Source organism: Atta cephalotes, assembly GCF_000143395.1.
Source record: "Atta cephalotes unplaced genomic scaffold scaffold00019, whole genome shotgun sequence".
Taxonomy (NCBI): Eukaryota; Metazoa; Arthropoda; class Insecta; order Hymenoptera; family Formicidae; genus Atta; species Atta cephalotes.
Genome location: NW_012130083.1, coordinates 4,619,709 through 4,640,323, shown reverse-complemented (window position 1 = coordinate 4,640,323; position 20,615 = coordinate 4,619,709). Strand labels below are relative to the sequence as shown.

The 20,615-nt window shown below is 28.5% G+C and overlaps 1 protein-coding gene across 1 annotated transcript in view; it reads left to right on the top strand.

Annotated features, from left to right (window-relative positions):
- Nucleotides 1-5,205, top strand: part of LOC105619101 — a 7,402-nt gene extending 2,197 nt beyond the window's left edge. Inside the window, exons 2-4 of the mRNA XM_012200633.1 lie at nucleotides 1,323-1,724; nucleotides 2,851-3,064; nucleotides 5,049-5,205. Of these exons, the coding sequence (XP_012056023.1) occupies nucleotides 1,323-1,724; nucleotides 2,851-3,064; nucleotides 5,049-5,205 (773 nt within the window). The remainder of the gene's footprint in view (nucleotides 1-1,322; nucleotides 1,725-2,850; nucleotides 3,065-5,048) is intronic.
- The last annotated feature ends 15,410 nt before the right edge of the window (nucleotides 5,206-20,615 follow it).

Below are 20,615 nucleotides of genomic sequence, written 5' to 3'. Positions count from 1 at the left end.
AGAGAGAGAGAGAGAGAATGTGAAGAGAAAAAAAACATATGGTAGAAACGAAAAATGAACTGAAAAGAAATTAAGAAATAATTTTTTAAAAATTTTCTCAGAAAATTTATATTTTTTTATATACATATTTTTTATATACACATTTTTGAACATTTTTTTTATTTATATTGAATTTCTTGACTTCATTATAATAGAATCAACTCAATATCATCTTCAATATTGTGGAACATGTTATCAATCCTCTTCTAATTGAAGAATTTTGATTTTTAACACGCAAATCATTTTAACATGTAAATCAGTATTTTATATAACTATTACATATTTTAAACAAGTAATTATATAACGACTTAATACCGCATATTTTATAAAACAAGTCAAATAAAACTGGGATGAGGCGAGGGAGGGGTCTTGTTTGCGGTCCCTTAGCTGACGAATATTTCGAAGTCGCTTTCGGTGGCGAGACCAGTCCCTTGGAAAACGAAAGTGAACACAACTTCACGCAGACGCATTCGTATACAGACTCGCAATGCGAACCGGGTGAACGGGATGCTGGGAGGGCCCAGTCACGAGCGGCTGTGGCCGGGGCTTGGCCGCGGGCCCAAAGTGAAAGCGTCCGGCGAAAGTTACCGTCCCGCACAGTTCCTTACATAAGACATTTTAACTTATTCAGGCGTCTTATGCCGCGTGCGCGTGAAAAGAAACAGGCGTAATTAAACACAATTAACATGGACACCATGGTATACACGTAATATTTCTCAAAGAGAGCTTTATCTATCAACCCCCGATTTTATTCTTCCGTAATGTCGATATTTCCTGCTACTGAACCGTTATTCTTTCGCGATTGTTGTTGTTAAAAGAGGGAATGTAAAAAGGAAATCGGAATGAAGGCTCTTTCATGACCGGTAATTAATAATTTTAATCTGCGATTTTCTACGGAGAACAGTGTTATCGAGCTAAAGGCGGGGGTCACTTTTAACCGCGATCCAAAAAACTAGACAAAACGTGGATACGAAAGTAGAAAGATGTTTTTGTTTCCTAGGTAGAAATACAAGGAAATAATCTTTTATGTATTTTACCCGCGAATTTAAAGAAAAATATCTATGCATTTTCAATACATTTCCTTTTTCATTGTAGACACTGCAATCGAAAATAAACATATTTATTCTAAGAGAGAATTACTATTATATCTTAATCTTTAAGAGAAATATGATTATGATACAAACTATGATTGTTTTTAGAGTATTAATTAATCAAAATTTAATACAAAGAACCTCGAAGAACCTCGCCGAACTCGACATGCAATTTTTGCTTGATCATTTCAGGAACGAACGGTCAGGAGTCTTTCAAATGTCCGGATGACTTCGGGTTCTATCCTCATCACATATCGTGCGACAAGTATTGGAAATGCGACAACAGCGTGGCGGAACTGAAGACGTGTGGCAACGGTCTGGCATTTGACGCCAGCGATAACAAGTTCCTCACCGAGAACTGCGATTATCTGCACAATGTAGACTGCGGCGAGCGCACGCAGCTCGAACCGCCTATTGGCACGCCACATTGCGCTCGCCTCTACGGCATCTTCCCTGATGAGAAGAAGTGTGATGTCTTCTGGAACTGTTGGAATGGCGAGGCCTCCCGTTATCAGTGCAGTCCTGGACTGGCCTATGACCGTGAAGCCAGGGTGTGCATGTGGGCCGATCAGGTGCCCGAATGCAGAAACGAAGGTATCGATTTCACTGATCACAAATCTACCTTAATCCTAAAATGACAGTATTCTGTATCATCGTTGCAGATTTAAAAAACATTCCGAATTGGCTGCATAGATTATAAAATCCTTTACAATTAAAATCTGCATAAAGAGATGCCGGACAATGTAACGAAACCATTGAAAAAAGTTAAAAAATTATATTTAGTATCATTGCAATTTAACTTTTTTTCTATTTTCTCGTTAAATCAACCACTTCTCTTATTTTAATTTTATAAAAAGATTTTATAATTTGTACAGTAATTCAGAATATTTTTTACTTGTAATGTCGATAATTCTGTTACTTTACAATCCTCCTAAACTCAAATGCAAATTACATGATCAAATCGTCCAATAAATTCCTTAATGAGGATAATTAATATTAGAATAATTCAGATGAAAGAGTCGAACGAGATTATTATTTCATAATCAAGCATATTGTCCAAATCATTAAAGATAATCATTCGTTTAGCATATAACATCAGCTATACAGAGTTCATCCCTAGTTCTCATTCCTAGTTTCTTTTATCATGGAAGATCCTTAATATTTATTGTTGTAATTTTTTTAACATATTCGATATTTTAATTTTTACTCTAACACTGATCAAATTGAATATTATAAACTTGAATGGATTTCTGATTCAGTCACGCAAGAATTTGTCACAGGCGATTTGACGCAGATAATAGAACATAAAACGTGTAGTCAATCTCACCTCTCTACTTCGAAACATATAACTGTCACAAATTCTTCTACTCCCTTTCTATTCACCTCGTTCGCTTTACAATTTTTCCCCCTAGCTACTCTATTTTTCTCTTTTATTTATAAAAACAAAATAAAAATTATAATTTTTTTCTATTACATATATATATATATATATATTTATTTATTTATTTATACAACTTTTTATCAATTAAACTGTTACATTAAAATTTTAAAACATCTTTTCTCTTATATTTTATATCCTCTTAATATCCTATATAAGATGTGAGATGTCTCGTATTCTGCTTTTATTTGCTAACTCAAGATTGATCAGTATCGCAATTAGAAGAAATACGATGCCTTTCTCTGTCGCTCGTATTATATATCTATTTATTGCAATATGCAGAGGTCGCCGGAGGTTTCACGTGTCCGGCTGCGGGAGAAGTGAGCGGTGCATCCGGCAGCTTCAGCAGACACGCCCATCCGGAGGATTGCAGAAAGTACTACATATGCCTTGAGGGCATCGCCAGGGAATACGGTTGCCCGATTGGCACAGTTTTCAAGATCGGCGATGCCGATGGCAGCGGCGCTTGCGAGGATCCCGAAGATGTTCCCGGATGGTAAGTATTGCCTTAATTTATATACATAATACAATTGTCCCGAAATTGCCATATCTCCAATTGTGCAGGAATGAATAAACTGCGAAATTGCAAAAAATTTTTGAAAAAATGGAAAAAAATAAATTTTTAAGATATCAAAGAAGATAGAATTGTCGACGAATGTTAGAACAATGCTTACTCCATATTTAAACGAGCTTTCTCTTTCTATAAATTATTTAATTCATTCCAACATAAGCATAGTCGATTTTCAAAATAATTATTATATGATATCATTTGAATTCTAATCCAAGATGCAGTTAAATGTAACAAAAATGAATGAATATATCTATAAGAATATCTTTTATTTTCAATTTCGTGCTGTAATGAATGTTAGTAAACGACAATTAGAAGAATCAGAGAATTCAAAGTCTCACCCCTTTAAAAATTACGATCACTGTAAGAATTATAAGAGCAAAAAAATTAATAATCGTAAATTGATTGACAAAATTTTACAAAAAAAAAAAAATTAAAATAACGGAAAGAACGATTTCGTTAAAATTTTAAAATTAAAAAATTTAGTTAGATACATCTGAAAGTAATTTTATTAGATTATCAAATAATAATAACATAAATTTTAAGTATGATGAACAATGCTGCATAAAGTTTTGACATTCTAGCAATCAGTTTGAACGTTCTACATAATTATTTTAATGGTTTTAATGGTTCAATAAAATTATTCTAAGATATGAATCCAGTATCTAACTAAATTTTTAGTTAAATTTGATACTTCAGATACATTTCTTTCTGTAAACATATGTAAAATGCAAAAAAAGAATTTTCTTGAGTACAATAAAGAATTTTTTTAATTTTCTTTTTAACTTATTTAAATTTTTCTCTTGTAATATTTCCATTTATAAGTTTTTAATCGATTAACTTTTTGTACTTCTAATCATCTTGTGAAAAATTTTCTGCCATATTGCTTTTATGTCAAAACAAAGACTGAGTTAAATAACTATGAAATTAATAGAGCAATCTGCGGAGAAATGTATGCTACAAAAGTGCGAAAATGACATTAACGATGCATTGTATAACAAATAATTGTGGGCGTGTTATAAAAATGTTCAAATTCGATTATCTCAGTAATTACAGTCATCTGATGAAAACATCGAGCTATCTTGAATGAAGTCGTGTTTAAGAACTTTCAAGAAGAAATTGCATTCGCGGATAATGTGTAATTAAGAAGATATTCGCGTTACAGCATACTTTCGCGATAGTTAATGATGTTTTATGTAACTACTGTAAAAAATAATAATGGAAATTTGATGCAACAAATCGTGCATTTAAAAATTGAAAAGTCGCATCATGAAGTAATTTCTATCTTTGAAAGTCTTCATCTCTCAAATATTGTTCTTAATCGTAAATTAACAAATAATTGTCCATTAATTAATACTAATAATATTAATAATTATATTTCTCAATGATCTTCTAACATGTGGCTAACATATATGTTAACTATCTCAGTGTTCTAATATCGTGTTATAATATTAGCAGCCCCCATTCGTAGTCCAGAAAAAAATATATGAAAATTGTTTCTTTCTATAAATCTAAGTAAAAAGAATTTGTTAGGTATATTTATTTAAAGAATTTATATTATATCAAAATTAATATCAATATGATTCTAGTCTGGCAATCTACACGACAAATCAAAGTGCTAGACATTTAATCATGAAAATTTGCACATGTGTACACCTAAACAAGGTGATAAGAAAAGATTTTTCTTGCTACGTTCTATAATATTTTAAAAAAGAAAGAAATGACGATAATTCTGAAACATTTTTCGTAGTCCGCAAATTTTCATGACTACTTGCAAGAATGACTACCCTATGTGTATACGCATGTGCATCTCGTCCGCAAAATAACGGCAAGCGCACGCAGTAACAGTACGCAGTAACAGTGCGCACCGAGCATGTCCTGACCCCGGGTTTTTCTCGATTTTGCTCCACAGTGAGGATTACTACGGTGACCTGGATCTGAAGAGCATCCGGAAGAGCGAGCTGCTTGCTGGTATCCAGAGTGAGCCCAGAAAGCCGAACCAGGCGGTCCTCAAACCTAGGCCCACAACAGTAGGAGGGCCCACGAGGCCCTCACCCATCCAGGAATAAATCCTGATTTACCTCGCTCTTTCTCCTTCCATCCCTTCACTTTTTCGCATCTTCTTTTCCTTTCTATTTCTTTCTGTTTCTCTTTTCTTACTACTTTTTTTCTCTTCATACATTCTCTCTCTCTCTCTCTCCCTCCTCTCCTCTCTCCTCCTCTCTCTCTCTCTCTCTCTCTCTCTCTCTCTGTTGCTACCATTTAATTTTATCGAACTTTATTGTTTAATGCAAGTTATTGATGTGAAATCTAGATCATAAATTAAAATAGCACTCCTTTTTACAATGAATAGTGATCTTTTATTAAAATATAATTCTGAGAATCATTTATATGCTTAAAAATTCAGAAAAAGAATTATGTTTCATCTTTTAATAAAATATAAAATATTAAACGTATCCTAAATAAAAAATTTAATTTTTCTTTAAGTTTATAATTTTACTTTAGTCCTCTATGATTTAATAATAAAAATATTGATAAACTTATTGAAATCTTTTTATACCTTTTGTATCGTCTATATAATGTTCTTTGATTTATTTAAATTTATATCGATTTTATGCCAATAAATTATATCAAAGTTAATTTTTTCTTTCCTGTTCCTCTTTTTACATCTGGTCCTCTTTCTCTATTTTTTGTTATTGTTTTATATTTTCCTTTTATTTCTTCTATATTTTTCACTTCTTTTTTTTTCTTCTTCTTTTATCACGCATAACATACATTTGCATATACATACACAATTGAAAAAAATGCAGTCCTGATTACATAAAAAGTTCTCCGGAAAAAAAGTAAACAGCAGCCCACAAGGATCGATCTCGAAGCGAAATCTCAAAACAAATCCCGCGAGATTCTGAGAGGACAAGAAATGCGCGATCGAGCTGTTATAAATATTCTTGTGAAATTCTCTCTCGTCGCCCTAATTACGCGTCATCATATAATTATCTTACAATTTCTTTTTCTATAATTATAGAAGAGAACATATACATACGATTAAAGTGACGATTGCAAATTTCAAGAATTCACTTAAAATTCTTTGTATATTATATTTTGCAATATAGTAATACGAGTGATCGCTATTAAAAATCTAATAATGTAATTTTTTACTTATCAAAACAAATTTCTGAAATACTGACAAAATGTCTCAAAATTAATATAATTATTCTGTTATAATTTTCTAACATGCACAGAATTAATTATAGTTTATAATATTTAAGAAATTAGGTTTAACAAGAAACTAAATTTAAATTTTTGCTGCTGATACAATGTTTAATTGATAATAATAATTAACATTGATACAGCATAAAATTTCTCGGAAAATTTCCTGACAAATGCTCAAAAAAATTGATCTTCCACAAAATTTATGTAAATTGTGACGCCTCATTGGCGATTTCTTTTGATCAATTTCTCTTTTATATAATAAATAAAAAATTAATCCTCTCAACTATTTCTAATCTATCCACACACACTGTGAACTATTCCTTATCTATCTTTCTTCTGTCTTTTTTCCTTTTTTTTCATTAAAGTGAGAATAGGAATTGAAAACTTGTAATTTCGCATGAAAACGCAACAATTGAAGGTCATTTTTGCAAAATTTTCTAAAAATATATAAATATTATATTTTGATTATTTTTATGATCATGTTTGTTATTATACTGATTTATTTTAATTAATGTACATAGTATTAATTTTTGTTTATATAATATACATAATTGTAAAGATCGATAAGATGTGTTTCCTAAAAATTATTATTGTTGCAGAACATGCATGAATTTTATAAAAATTGTTTTCGACAGAAGTAAGATAATTAAAAAAACTAAATTTAACGAAATTACACAGATTTTAATTCCTGAATAAGATACACACGATAATAAAGAAAAGTGGAAAAACATCAATTACATCGTGTATGATATCAAAATTTATCAGATTCGAGTAGTTAACAATCCACGATGTGATCCATAGAAATCTTTTCAACTGTAATAATTACTACTAAGTAAGCAAAATCAGCCGGTTTGTCGTGTAATCTTTAAATAAGACGAAAACTTCATTAAATAAAAAAGAAAAAATTCTTGGAAGACTTCAACTTGTATTTTCACCACATATTTGATGTTAATGTTAAAATTTGATTAATAATTCCATGATCTATCTCTTTATATAATATTAAAATAATTAATTTAGTTCTAAGATCTAGTTATATTAAAATTAGATGGAATTCTAAAAACCATTTATTTAATGCTAATGCTGTATATATTGTAATTATGTATCAGAAAGATATGTATCAGAAAAAAATTAGATAGTCTAAATTAAATGATATTTGATATTAAACGTGTGGTGAGAATATAAACAATTTTTCTATCTATTTGCCCTATAAATTTCTATATTTCCTAATCCATTTTTATCAATCATTGACACATTTCTCCATTTGTAATTTTTAATATATTTAATGATTTCTTAGCACATTCTCTGTGTAATCATTTATTGCATGAAACTGTTATCTAATGATGTACATAATTTAATTGTAATGTATGTAATATATATGTATACATATATATCATATACATATATATCATATATCAATCACAGCCTGAAAATCTTAACTTAAGCTTAAAAATTGGCATGCGTCGAATCTGTATATATCGAATTAACTTTGATTATAACTGAAATGTCGTTTGAAGAAAATGTACATTATATTTCATGAAAGAATCTTATTTGTATCAGATGAATATAATGTCTCATGTATATATTGTATTTCAACCTTGACAAATTATGAATTTTTTCTGCTTTAATAAAAAAATAATTGCAAATTAAAATTTACACGCCCGATATTGCATGAAGCAAAAAATTAGGAATCAAATTAAAAACGTTCATCAAATTAGCTAAAATTAATTAAGACTGTTCTTTTTTTGCGAAATTAGGTTTTTTTTTAAATATGATGATCAATTCTGCGATTTCTAGAATTATTCAGACTCGATCAAATAAAAAATAACAAATCAATGTATAGTTCCACGCGAAAGACTCACATAAAAAATTATTATTAAACTTCAAAGACGATAAATCTTAAGATAATTATACATTACGATCAAGTCACATGGAATATTTTCATACATTTCTCAGCCAAGACTATTACGGTGACGTGGACTTGAAAGCCCTACGCAAGTTAGGCTACAGGAAATAGAAGCGTTTGCATGCAAGCGTTGCACTTACCGACGACGAAAACTGCAGCACACCGTCGCGGGAAGTCGGCTGCAGAAAGTCAATCATTGGCAGAAGGAAAGAAGCAATCGCAAGACAACACATCCTTCTGCAAATTATGTTCCATAAAATTACATTATCACCCGGATTGCTATGTAAATAAGCTAAATCGATTGCAAGATGTGAAAGTGTAAAAATACATGTTGAAAAAAAGAACATTTGTGTTAATTTTTTTGTTACCCTTGGATTCAGTATCTTCCAAAAAAATTTTGGAAACATGTACTTAATTAATATAATATTATAATAATTGCTTTCCATTTACATAAAAACTCACATAATTTTCAATGATAACGTCATAATTTAGATGAACATACATTTCTTTTCATTCTAACAAATGAAATCCAACTGAGTTTTTATCTATAATCTCTCGTGCTTTACTGAATCTTTATCTATTAACTCATTAAAAGTGATAAACCTGTATTAATAGGTAATAACTTTGTCATCAAGAAAGTAATGACATTATTATCTGAGTACAAAATACTCATATAATTTAACCCTCACCATGTATACGTTTTTTTAATACCCATTAAGTGTACGAAAGTCATTCATGTCCGGTATTTTTTTAATGGGTTAAATAATTCAAAAAATATTTAAAAATTCATGTAATTTTCTTAATTATTCTAAATGAAGGATTTATATAATTTATATAATTTAATAAATTTATTTGTTTAAATATTTTATTTATGTAAATATGTAAACACAAAGTGTTTACATATTTACATAAATGTGAGTATGGTAGTGATACATTCAAAAATTTGTAACTTTTGATCAAATCAATGAAATTTAATAATTAGAAAAGGAAAATAAAATTCAAAGTTCATATTTTAATAAAAAAAAAAATATATGTCAACAAATTTTTTACATTTAAATGCTTAAGTTTAGAATATAAAATCTTATTAAATTTCGAAATTTATAAAAATAAGTGTTCTTATAAAAAATTGACATTTAACTTTAAAAAATTCATTTTTTATTTAAAATCTGTAATCTCATACACTTTCGTAAATAAAAAAATACATATGGAATGACATTATCAAGAAAACGAAGAAAATGTAACATGTCTCTTCTGTAGAGCGATTTTCCATTTTTATTCTAACACTGTAAATAAAAATTTTTTCGTTATACATGTGTTTTACTTTCGTTATACATGTGTTTTACTTTCGTTATACATGTGTTTTACTTATAAAAATAGTCAACAAATACGAAAAAAAATCTTTTTTATTTGTTCGACAAATATGTACATTGAGTGTATATGGAAGTCATTTGTGTCCGCGCTCGATTTTGAATATCCGCAGCTCGGCGAGAAAATGATATTCGTTGCCAGATTTTCATCTTCCTCCACCTCACAAATTTTTTTAGAAGCAGAACGGCGCGTTCTGCGCTCAATTATTTTCAGAACATTCATAATTTAAAAAAATTGCTTGGACACACACACAAATAACCCCCGGTATTCACGGTGAGAGTTAAGTATCACTAAATAAGTATCACTTTTGTGAAAATGGAAAGCAATTAATATTACTTTATTTGAATAGAGTAAGTAATAAAATAATTTAAGATAATATAATAGCATATAAGATGAAATGTAAGTAAAGATCTGATCAATAAAAAAATATTTTTTCAATTACAGAATTATATAGACAATACAGGGTGTTTTATTCTATTCTGCAGCGATTCTTTTATTCTAGCAAATACAATTACTATTACCGCATTTAATTTTAAATCATGCAATAATTGCAGTTATTAAGGGATAGTATTAGCATAAGATATTAAAGCAATATTGAGACTTCCTAATATATCCTCACCATGTTTACATAAGAAATACCTTGTTAATGAATTATGCTAATGATTAGTAATGATATCTCTCAATTGACATGTTACATTCCCAGGAAATTCCAAAACAGCACTGCTTTTCCATTAAAGAAACATTTTCGAAACGATTGTTTCAAACAAATCAAGTACTTCAAACAGTATCATAATTCACAAAATATAACTAGCGTCACCATCTTGCGTCGAATTCTTATGAGCGGCCGACTTCTATGATAAAAGAATCGTTCGCAAATATATATATGTTTATTTGTTTGAAACACAACTATCAAAATGACAATCATGAAACTTGCCAAACTCAGATCGCGTCAAACAGAAAAGCACGCGCGATAATTCTTTTAGAAAACAAAAGGTCTATGTTATTTATAAAGCGAAAGATAGAAAAATAGACGTGTTGCAACAGTTGTTGGTCTGCATTTTGGATGGAACTATTAGCGCCTCTATGTGCATAAAACATCAACTACGTCACATATTATCGACATCCGCAGTAATACATTCGGGTAACATATTCGCACTCAATTTTAGTATACTCAACTTTAATATCAAAAGACCAAAAGATTAATATTAATATTAAGATCTATTATCTTAATATTAATAAATTAATGAATTAATTTTGTTTTTATTCATCAATGCGTAATAATTGAATTAATCAATGTCGCGTACTACGACAATTCTTTAACACATCAATAGAAGATCCAAGTTAAAGCAAAATGATCAATGCTTTTGTTCATTTTCCAATTACATATTTATTAAAACAAATATGGTAAATAAGAAGTTTATGTTACACTTCACCGATTTGAGTATTCTTTAGATATTGCTGTACCCTAGCAAACGAGAATGAATTGAAATGAATTGAAATAGATTCAGATTTTCAGAAATATTGATTCACGAATGTTAAAATGAATGCTTTTGAATCTTGAATGTATTTTTATTCCTTTATAGGAATCTTCGCATTGTTTGTTTTAGAAAAGAACAAGTTTGGAAAAATACAAAAAAAATTGTTTATACATAATTATGCATAATTTTATATATAATTATACATAAATAATTTTTTATATTTTTTCAAACTTGATTTTTTTCTAAAACAAATAGTACAAAAATTACCTTTATAATTATTTTTTATGTTTTCACATTACTATTATTATTTCTATTACACTAAAAAGTAATTTTATGAAAGAAGGAAGGATATATGATGTATGGACATATTTCATATAATTATATATATTTATGAATATTTATGCGTGTTTATACATGTTTATACATATTCATACATATTCATGCATGAAAAATTTTTTACCAGGTATAATGTCTAAAAGAAATCTGTTATATATACAAAGAACACAAAATCGTCTGAAAGTCTATTAAAAGATGACTTCTGTAAACATCTTTTAATTGTCTTTAAAACTTCTTTTCGATATTTTGGCACATGTAATGTTTAATAACATTAGATATCTGAATGAATTTTTATACAAAACTAAACAAAATTGTATGACTATCAATATACATTTCATTTATGTGTATGATTGTCAATATATATTCTATTATGTCTGCAATATTTGCTGTATGATGTGTACAAGAGCGCCATTATATCATAGTTCATAGTCCCCTTTAAGGACTTGCTTTCAAAAAATATTTCATGAGTATTCGTCAGAACACAAGTTATATTTCTCATAATGCTACATCTTTTATTCTATCGAGTATGGTTTTTAAACATGAGAACCCGAACTCCATCATGTCCGTTTGGTGGCGACCCCGCGTACTGCTCGCGGGTGAACGACGAAAGATATTTTTTCCACATTGTCTTTTCGATAATACGAAAAGATGTTTTTTAGTCGATTTTTTGCTTTATCGAGAAGACAACCAGAGAAAGATGACTTTTTTTTTAAGTTATCTTTTCAATAAAACTAAAAGACATCTTATAATTATCTTTTGCTAAAGAAAACGATACATAAATGAAATTTACGAACATAAATGAAATTTAATAAATATTTAATGTATAATTATATAATTTTAAATATAATTTTTTTATTAAGTCAGATATTATTTATGTTATTAAATACATATTTATATCATATTATTGAATTTTATACTATATTGAATTTTATACCAGAATGTAAAATTCAATTTCTCTTGTCTCATTCCCCGCCAGACTCTCTTGCGATCTAATCTTATTCCGCATTATCAGTAACATACGTGTCCCATAGGCAGATAGGCAACCCGGATAATCGATTAGATAATAAGCAATTTACATAAAGAAAAATTGCACTAATAATTTTATACATGGGATAAAGAGGGGCTATTTATCTATTTCTCACGATATTGTTTATTTTGAGCGACTTATATTAAACATTTAAAGGTCATACTGATGCATTCAATGAGTAATCATGATTGTATAAAGTATAAGTTATAAACACATTACTGCAAAAAAAAATACTGTTTGTTATCGCAAATTTTATGTTACTTCAAGGTTGAAAATGACGCAATATCTATGCATCATAAAAATGTCCACCTTCAGCAAGATCGCGCTATAATATCGTAACAATCTTGTAGCATAATGTATTTGCAATTATTTATTAAAAATAATTCTTTTATTATTCCTGAATAATTTATAAAAATACAATTTGTGATATAAATTAAAAAATGTTAAAAAAGAATTAATATATATTTAATATTATAATTATATATAATATTATATATATATAATATTATAATTATATATAATATATATATAATATTATAATTATTATATTTTTACATATAAATAATAAGGAGCATACAGCCACGACGACAGATATTTATATTTGATTATTTATATTTATGATTATTTATATTTATATTATTATTTAGCCACCTTCAAACATTTAAATATTTTAATTTAAAATTTTATATGCAGATATATGCAGATGTATGTGTATTTTTTAAATTTTATATATGTAGACATATATTTTACACTTTTTCGCAATTATATATTTTACACTTTATGCAGGTACGCCTATTTTATACATATTCTTAACTAACGAAGTAAAAATAATAAGAAACTCCTATTTTCTTCGCAATATTCCAATAGAAGCTAGAGAGTCTCAAAGAGAGTAGCAATTTGCATCAAGTGATTGCCCGCGTCCAATCAGGATCACATGATCAGTTTCCTCTAATCTCTTCCTTTGAGACTCTCTAGTCGAAACTGCATGTTTAGACACGTTTATGTGTACTTTATTTTGAACGTAATTTTAATTAATCTACCTACTTCTATAGTCTACTAATCTCCTCTATTATATACTATAGTCTCCTCTATTCTATGGTACTTGCAATGAATAACGCAATCTAATCTGAATTTGAATGTCCAAGGAATCTATGGACGATTCAAGGAAAGTTTATAATTTATAATGATTCTTGAAATAACACTTGATCATCACATGTAGTAACACAATAGTGCTGTTCAAAGCTTGCAAGTGTCAATGCTACCAATATATTACCTCAAAAGGAAAGCATTGCTAGCGCGCAATTGTGACGCTATCATTAGTAACGTCATAATCGTGTTTATTAGCGCTATCTGCAGCTCCGCGAACAATTTGTAAATAGAGTCTCCTCGAATATACCCTTTGTATCATATCGAGATGGATATAAATCTTGTAAAAAAAGTACTATTACACTATGGCAGTAGTGCAGTAGTACCTCAAAATACTACTGCGAGCTAGTAGCGCTCAGTAATATTTTTCTACAAAGTTGAATAAAAAAAGGGAAGTAACCCGAATAATACTATATTATTTACTACTATACTATTTACTACTATACTATTTATACTATACTATTAGTATAGTATAATATAATATAATAGCATAGTATAGTATAATAACGTCTCAAAATACTACATGCGGCAATAAAATAACTTAAATGGAAAAATAATAAATTTTTTTTTAAGTTTTTTAACATATTAACATCTAATAAATAGTTTTTTAACATATTAACATCTTTATAATATGATGCTTGATTGTAACGTCAAATTATTAAAAATTGTTTGTCAATTTAATTTGATTGCTAGAGTAGTTTTAATTACGTTTATAGTCCGGAAAAACAATTCGGCGCAGTTCAAAAAAGATTACAATGTAATATGCAAGTATATTATATATTGTATATATATATATATATATATATATATATATTAATAATTCATTGATTGAATTATTTAAAGCAATGAAGATCCAGCTCCGACCGTAATAAACATTTAAGTTTCTATTAATTGTGTTTCTCACATATGCGGTCTAAAATAAAGATTCATAATATTGTTTAAAATTTATTCCGTTATATATGGCAAATATATATAAAATATAATAATAAAAAATAAAGGCTAATATGCCAATCGAGAGAGAATTTTTCGATGACCTTGATATATATGTCATGACCTACAATAAGTGATTTCCAAGAGGTTTTAATTGTCGCTCATTATCCATTAAAAAGTTATTACAATAACAAAAAAAGTTTAAAAGTAGTTTAAAAGTCTTATTTTTCTTTATACAATATTAAGAACTACTCCATATCTCCCTAACAAAGGAACTATCAATACTAACCTTTACCAATAATTTTAATGAGCTTTAAATATCTTGTAGAGTATAAAAAAATATTGGGAGTGCAAATTAGTTCGGTCCGTTTTTTGTGTTCATAAATGCATTTATTTCAAAACAAAATGAATGAACAGATCAATTAAAGTATTATCCATCGCTGCCTACTACTTTTTCCCATCTCTCAATTTTCGAATTCCATCTCGAAAAAATGACTCGTCTTTGGAGGCGATCCAATTTTCGATTTCTGCGAAAGAAGTGAACTGATGACTTGCTGCATCCTTGGGAACAACCAGTAATCAGAAGGAGCAATGTAGAGAATACGGCAGATGCGATAATACATTTGAGCGTTTCCAAATATTTTTTACGACTTTAGTGACATAAGCGTTGTCATGAAGAAGAATAACTTTATCTTGTTTTTGCTCGTATTTCGGCCGTTTTTCTCGCAATGCACAGCTCAAACGAATCAATTGTAACCGATACCGATCGTCCGTAATGGAATCGCCAGGTTTCAGCAATAAACAATTCATAATAAACAACACCCTTTTGGTCCCATCAGATACAGAGCATGATTTTCGAACCATGAATGTTTGACCGTGGTGTTGATGTTGAGGTCGATGGCAACGATTGATCGGGCTTAGCGTAGTATTTTTTCTTCTTGGGATTGTCGTAGAATATCCACTTCTCATCTCCGAGTCACAATCCGATGCAAAAAATCTTTTCTCTGTTGTCTTTGAATCAGCTGTTCGCAAATGAAAAATCGCCTTTCAACGTTTCTCGGTTTCAGTCATAAAGCACCCAATTTCCTTGTTTTTGAATCATTTCCAATGGCTCTCAATCGTACAAAAACAGCTTGTTGAGTTACCCCCAATGATTCTGCAAGCTCCTCTTGCATTTGACTCTGATTTTCTTCGAGTAATGCCTCTAATTCTTTGTCTTCAAATTTTTTGGCTGTCTAGAGCGAAGCTTGTCTTTGGCTGAAATCTTCATCCTTGAAACGTCGAAACTATTCCTTACATGATTTATCAGTAGTATATTTGGAGCAGTGTCACCATAAATTTCGACAAGCATTCGATGGACTTCAGCCGCTTTTCTTCCAATTAAAGCAGAAAATCAAAACTTCTCACAAATGCTAGGTTAACACAAAATTCGACATTTCAAACACAGTAAAAATCAAGGTTTTTGTATGAAACTGAAAGCGATATAAACTTAATATTATTAGCAGATGTTTAATCTCTCTGAAATTACCAAAATTAGCTGTCACTATAAACCATTCACAACTGGAGCAATCTTTAGGGAAGCGAACCGAACTAATTTGTACTTCCAATATTAAACCTATATTTTGTTCTTATCTCGAGATTTAGGAGGCGAAACACTCTCAAAAAAATTGATTTTTTTCTTTCGAAGCGTCGGATTTTCCATGAGAAGCGAGATTCACTCCACTTTCCCTATGCCAAGGGACATCCAATTTATAATGGGAAACGAGATCCACCTTACATCCCACTCTGCCAATTGGGACTTTCTACGCAAAACGAGTTTCACCCTACCTCCCTACTTGTCAGGGGCTTTCCACGCGAAGAAAGATTTGAATGAAACATTGAAATAGATGAAGAGATGGAATGAAACACGCTTCGTATGGAAAGTCATTCATTTCTTAACAGAGGAAGGGGTGGAATGGACCTCGCTTCTTTGGAAAATTATAAAATATATTTTAAAGAAAATTTCTGTTTTATATAATAAAAAAGATATTATTTTTCAGATTTTTTGCGTTAATAATTTTTTAACCAATAACGAATGATGGCTTATTAGAGATCACACAGGATCATGATCTTGTCAACATATGTCAAGATCATCGGAGAATTCTTTCCCGATATTTACCAAAATAAATAACAGAATTCTAATTTAGTCTAACTTTGATCATTTATTAATCCAAATAAATTAATTATGCATATGTAACGCATATATCTTAATTTTAATGAAAAATAACTAAAACTCTTTCATTCAATTCAGATACACAAGCTTCAGATTTCATCAAGTCAATGATCGTTTACATGTACTCTATTCTGACATTTTCGATAATGGAGATTATAAAAGATCCATTTTAAGTTTTAGTCATGTAACATGTTTAGATAGAGGCATCAAAAAAATAAGGTTACTCGCTTTTTTTAATGGAATTATATGATTTTTTTACAATATATATGATTTCTATAATTATTCTGCAAATAAAAATATTAAAGTAAAGAAAAACCAATAATTTACGAGATATTATATACTTTATTCTGATACATATTGGCATAAAATGTTCAATAAACTCGTAAAATATATTAATTTTTTGTTAATCATACCTTAATACTTTCCTGCACAGACTAGTGAGGTGAATCAATTGGTGTAAAGAAAGCACATAGTTACTCATTTAAACAGTTAATTACGAATTAATATTTTATGTCAAAATGTATAAGAATAAAATATAAAATATTTTATAAACCATTGGTTTTTTTATATTTGTATCATAACACAGGCCTGCATTTTTGAGTGGCTTTAACAACGTTTTCTTGCGCTGAATCCAGCTGCAGAATTGCTCTATCAAGGTTTCGAGATATCTTAACCTGAAACTTCCAAAAAAAAGCCGTTTTCGACCATATTTAAAATTAAAAATTAAAAATTAAAAATTTTTATCAAATCCATCCACAGTATTACTTACGGTTCCTTAAAAATCCATTTTGAATCATCTCAAAGCAATTTTTTTCTTTCGGAAATATATTAATATTCGAAGTTCGATAAATTATGCCGTATAGGAGCTAGTCTTAAGGCAAAGTGATTGACTTCCTGGTCAGTTAAGTTGCTTTTACAATGATTTATGAAATCTTTTTCTTTTTTAATTTAATTTTAAATATGGTTGAAAACGACTTTTTTTGACAATTTCAGGTTAAGATATCTCGAAATTTTGATTGTGATAGAACAATTCTGCAGCTGGATTTGGATTCAGCGCAAAAAATTACGTAAGAAAACATTATTAAATCCCAATCAACTTTCAACAATTTTATAGGCCTGTGTAATTTTTATACGTAGAATAATTAGAGAAATCATAAAATTAAAAAATAACATAATTACATTTTTTTAAATGGAGGTGACCTTCATATCTATATAAGTTGCCTCTACTTATAAATAAAACAACCAAAATCTCCTTCTAAATCATTCCACTTTCGGAAACATTTTTTATCATCAAAAATAAGTAAAATATTCAAGGTCTCCAGTTAAATATATATGAATCACCTTGTACATACAAAAATAATTAATTTCAACTATGTGAAATAATCGCACATTCTGAATCGATCGCAAATTACAACTATTTTAAATCGAATTCTAAAGTATATTTTGATACATCTCATACGTATCTTTGTAATTAAGAAATTATAATAATTACAATTTATTTACAGGCACATCCACCTACAACTATGCCTTATATCACATAAACTGAACAAAGTATTCAATGTACAAATGTCATTATAAATGATTTATTACTCTTTAGAAACTACACACACATATATATATATATACATAACATACTTTCACGTAATAAGAAAGTATTGATGTTTTGGATATTTTTCTTCCGCTTAATTAAATATCCTTTCACATTCATTGTGCAAAGCATTTTATTTCTCACATTAAATTACATATATCAAACTGTTTATTATAAGGTATAATACAATTAAAAAATTACTGACTATTTATAACTTTTATAGAATGATAAGCGTATATAAGAATAAAATTGCACATATCGAAGTTTCTTTTGAAATGATGCAATCTTATTCATTGGGTGTAAGACCCTGCGCACAATAGAAGAAATAAGGAATTAGAAATAAAAAATAAACGATTTTAATCAGAAATCGGATAGATCAGAATACACGGTTTTTGATAAGTTGAAATCGTTTATTTTTTCTATTGTGTACAGAGTCTAAAGCTTTTTACTACGAACTTTCATAATGTATGAAACAATTTCAGATAAACGAGACGATAGCAATTCTCCATAAATCCAATTATAATCTCGATGAGGATTTATGTGAACAGGTAAATAATTACAACAAGATTTTATATAGAATTTTACCTATTCTATGCGTAATTTTATTAGCGCTTATGGAAATTCGGTTATCTAAATAAATTTCATCAAATTATTATATAAAAAATTGAAACATAAAACAGCAATTGTGTTATCCGTTTATATTATGTTAGAATACTTATATACATACATACTATCGCCATAGATATGGTAAAATAGAAAAAATTTTATAAATTATTTTTTCCCATATGCAAAGGCAAAATGTAAATATTAGAAATTTATTGATTATATCATCAATGTTTTATAAAATAAAACATTGATGATATAACCAGAGTTGGGAAGTAACGCATTACTTGTAATGATCGTTACTTTTTTCTTTCTTTAATGATTATAGTAACGTCATTATATTTTTGTAGCAACAATAATGATTTAATCGTTCTTTTTATCGTTATTTTAATTTTTATTGATAGGATTGGATCATATTTTGATATTGCTGAGAAATATTTCGCTTTGTGTCCCTAAAAGTGTACTTCTAATTATTAAAGTCGTGTCGTTATTAGAAATGAGCGAAATACTTAAAATTTTTTAAATGCTTGTGTAAGTATACAAATAGTATATAAGTATACAATTTACAATTTAATATTGTATTATGTATAATAAAAGGTTATTATTTGCAATAATTACAAAATATTTATTTTTTATTTTCATTTCTTAAAAAATATTTTACATTTTATTCGATAATTGTTGAGTTTAGACTCTTGACGATTGTTTTTGCCAGATATAATCGTTTTTTTGTGCAGAAACACATTGAATAAGACTAATTTTATCGTATGTGAAAGAGTCAAACTCAACAATTTTACGAAAAATAATACAAAACTAACGATTGGTTATTTTTAAAAATGAGTAATTATAATACGATAAGAGTTATGTTGAACAAAAGTAACTGTGACGGTAACGCATTATTTTTTTAGGATTACTCTCCCAACTCTGATAAACACTATGCATTTTGGCATATTAAATTAAAAATATTTTATAAAACTTTTGCAATTATTAGGAGAGAGCATGAAAAAGCCATTTTTTTTAAATATGAAAAAAAATTTAATCTGGTGTTAAACAAATATACTATTTTCTTACTTAAGTGTACGTATTTATTTGTAAGATCCATTTAACAGAAAAATAATATTTAATTATAGAAATTTAATCACCATTTTTCATGTATAAGAATTTCAGCTCTTTCAAAACAATATAATTTTGAAAAAAGCCATCACCTGTTTTGAAAGAGAAAATTACTAAATTATATAAGCTTTAATACAAATAAAATCAAAATGTCATTCTTTAATACATATTATTTTTTTAGAAAATTAATAAGTGTGTGAAAAATAGAAAATATGATATTTTTAATAATAAATTCGTATAAGGACTAATGCCCGTATTCATAGTCAGATCTTGTACTTAAGACTTCCTTAAATTTATTTTTTGCTTAGCCAATGAAATAATTCATAGAGTATTTAAAGATAATTATTATAATAAATTTAAGGAAGTTTGGTCTGTTTTCTTGCACTAGATTGTAAAAACTCTCTTTTTCGTTTTTGACAAATATCAAATGTATATCTATCTCACTATAAGTAAAATGTACACTAATTCAGCTACAGAAACCAAATCTAAAAATGTAAGAATACAAGGTGTACCATTGCACATAATAGCGATAGCAATATTAGAAACAACCAATCAAATTTTGATC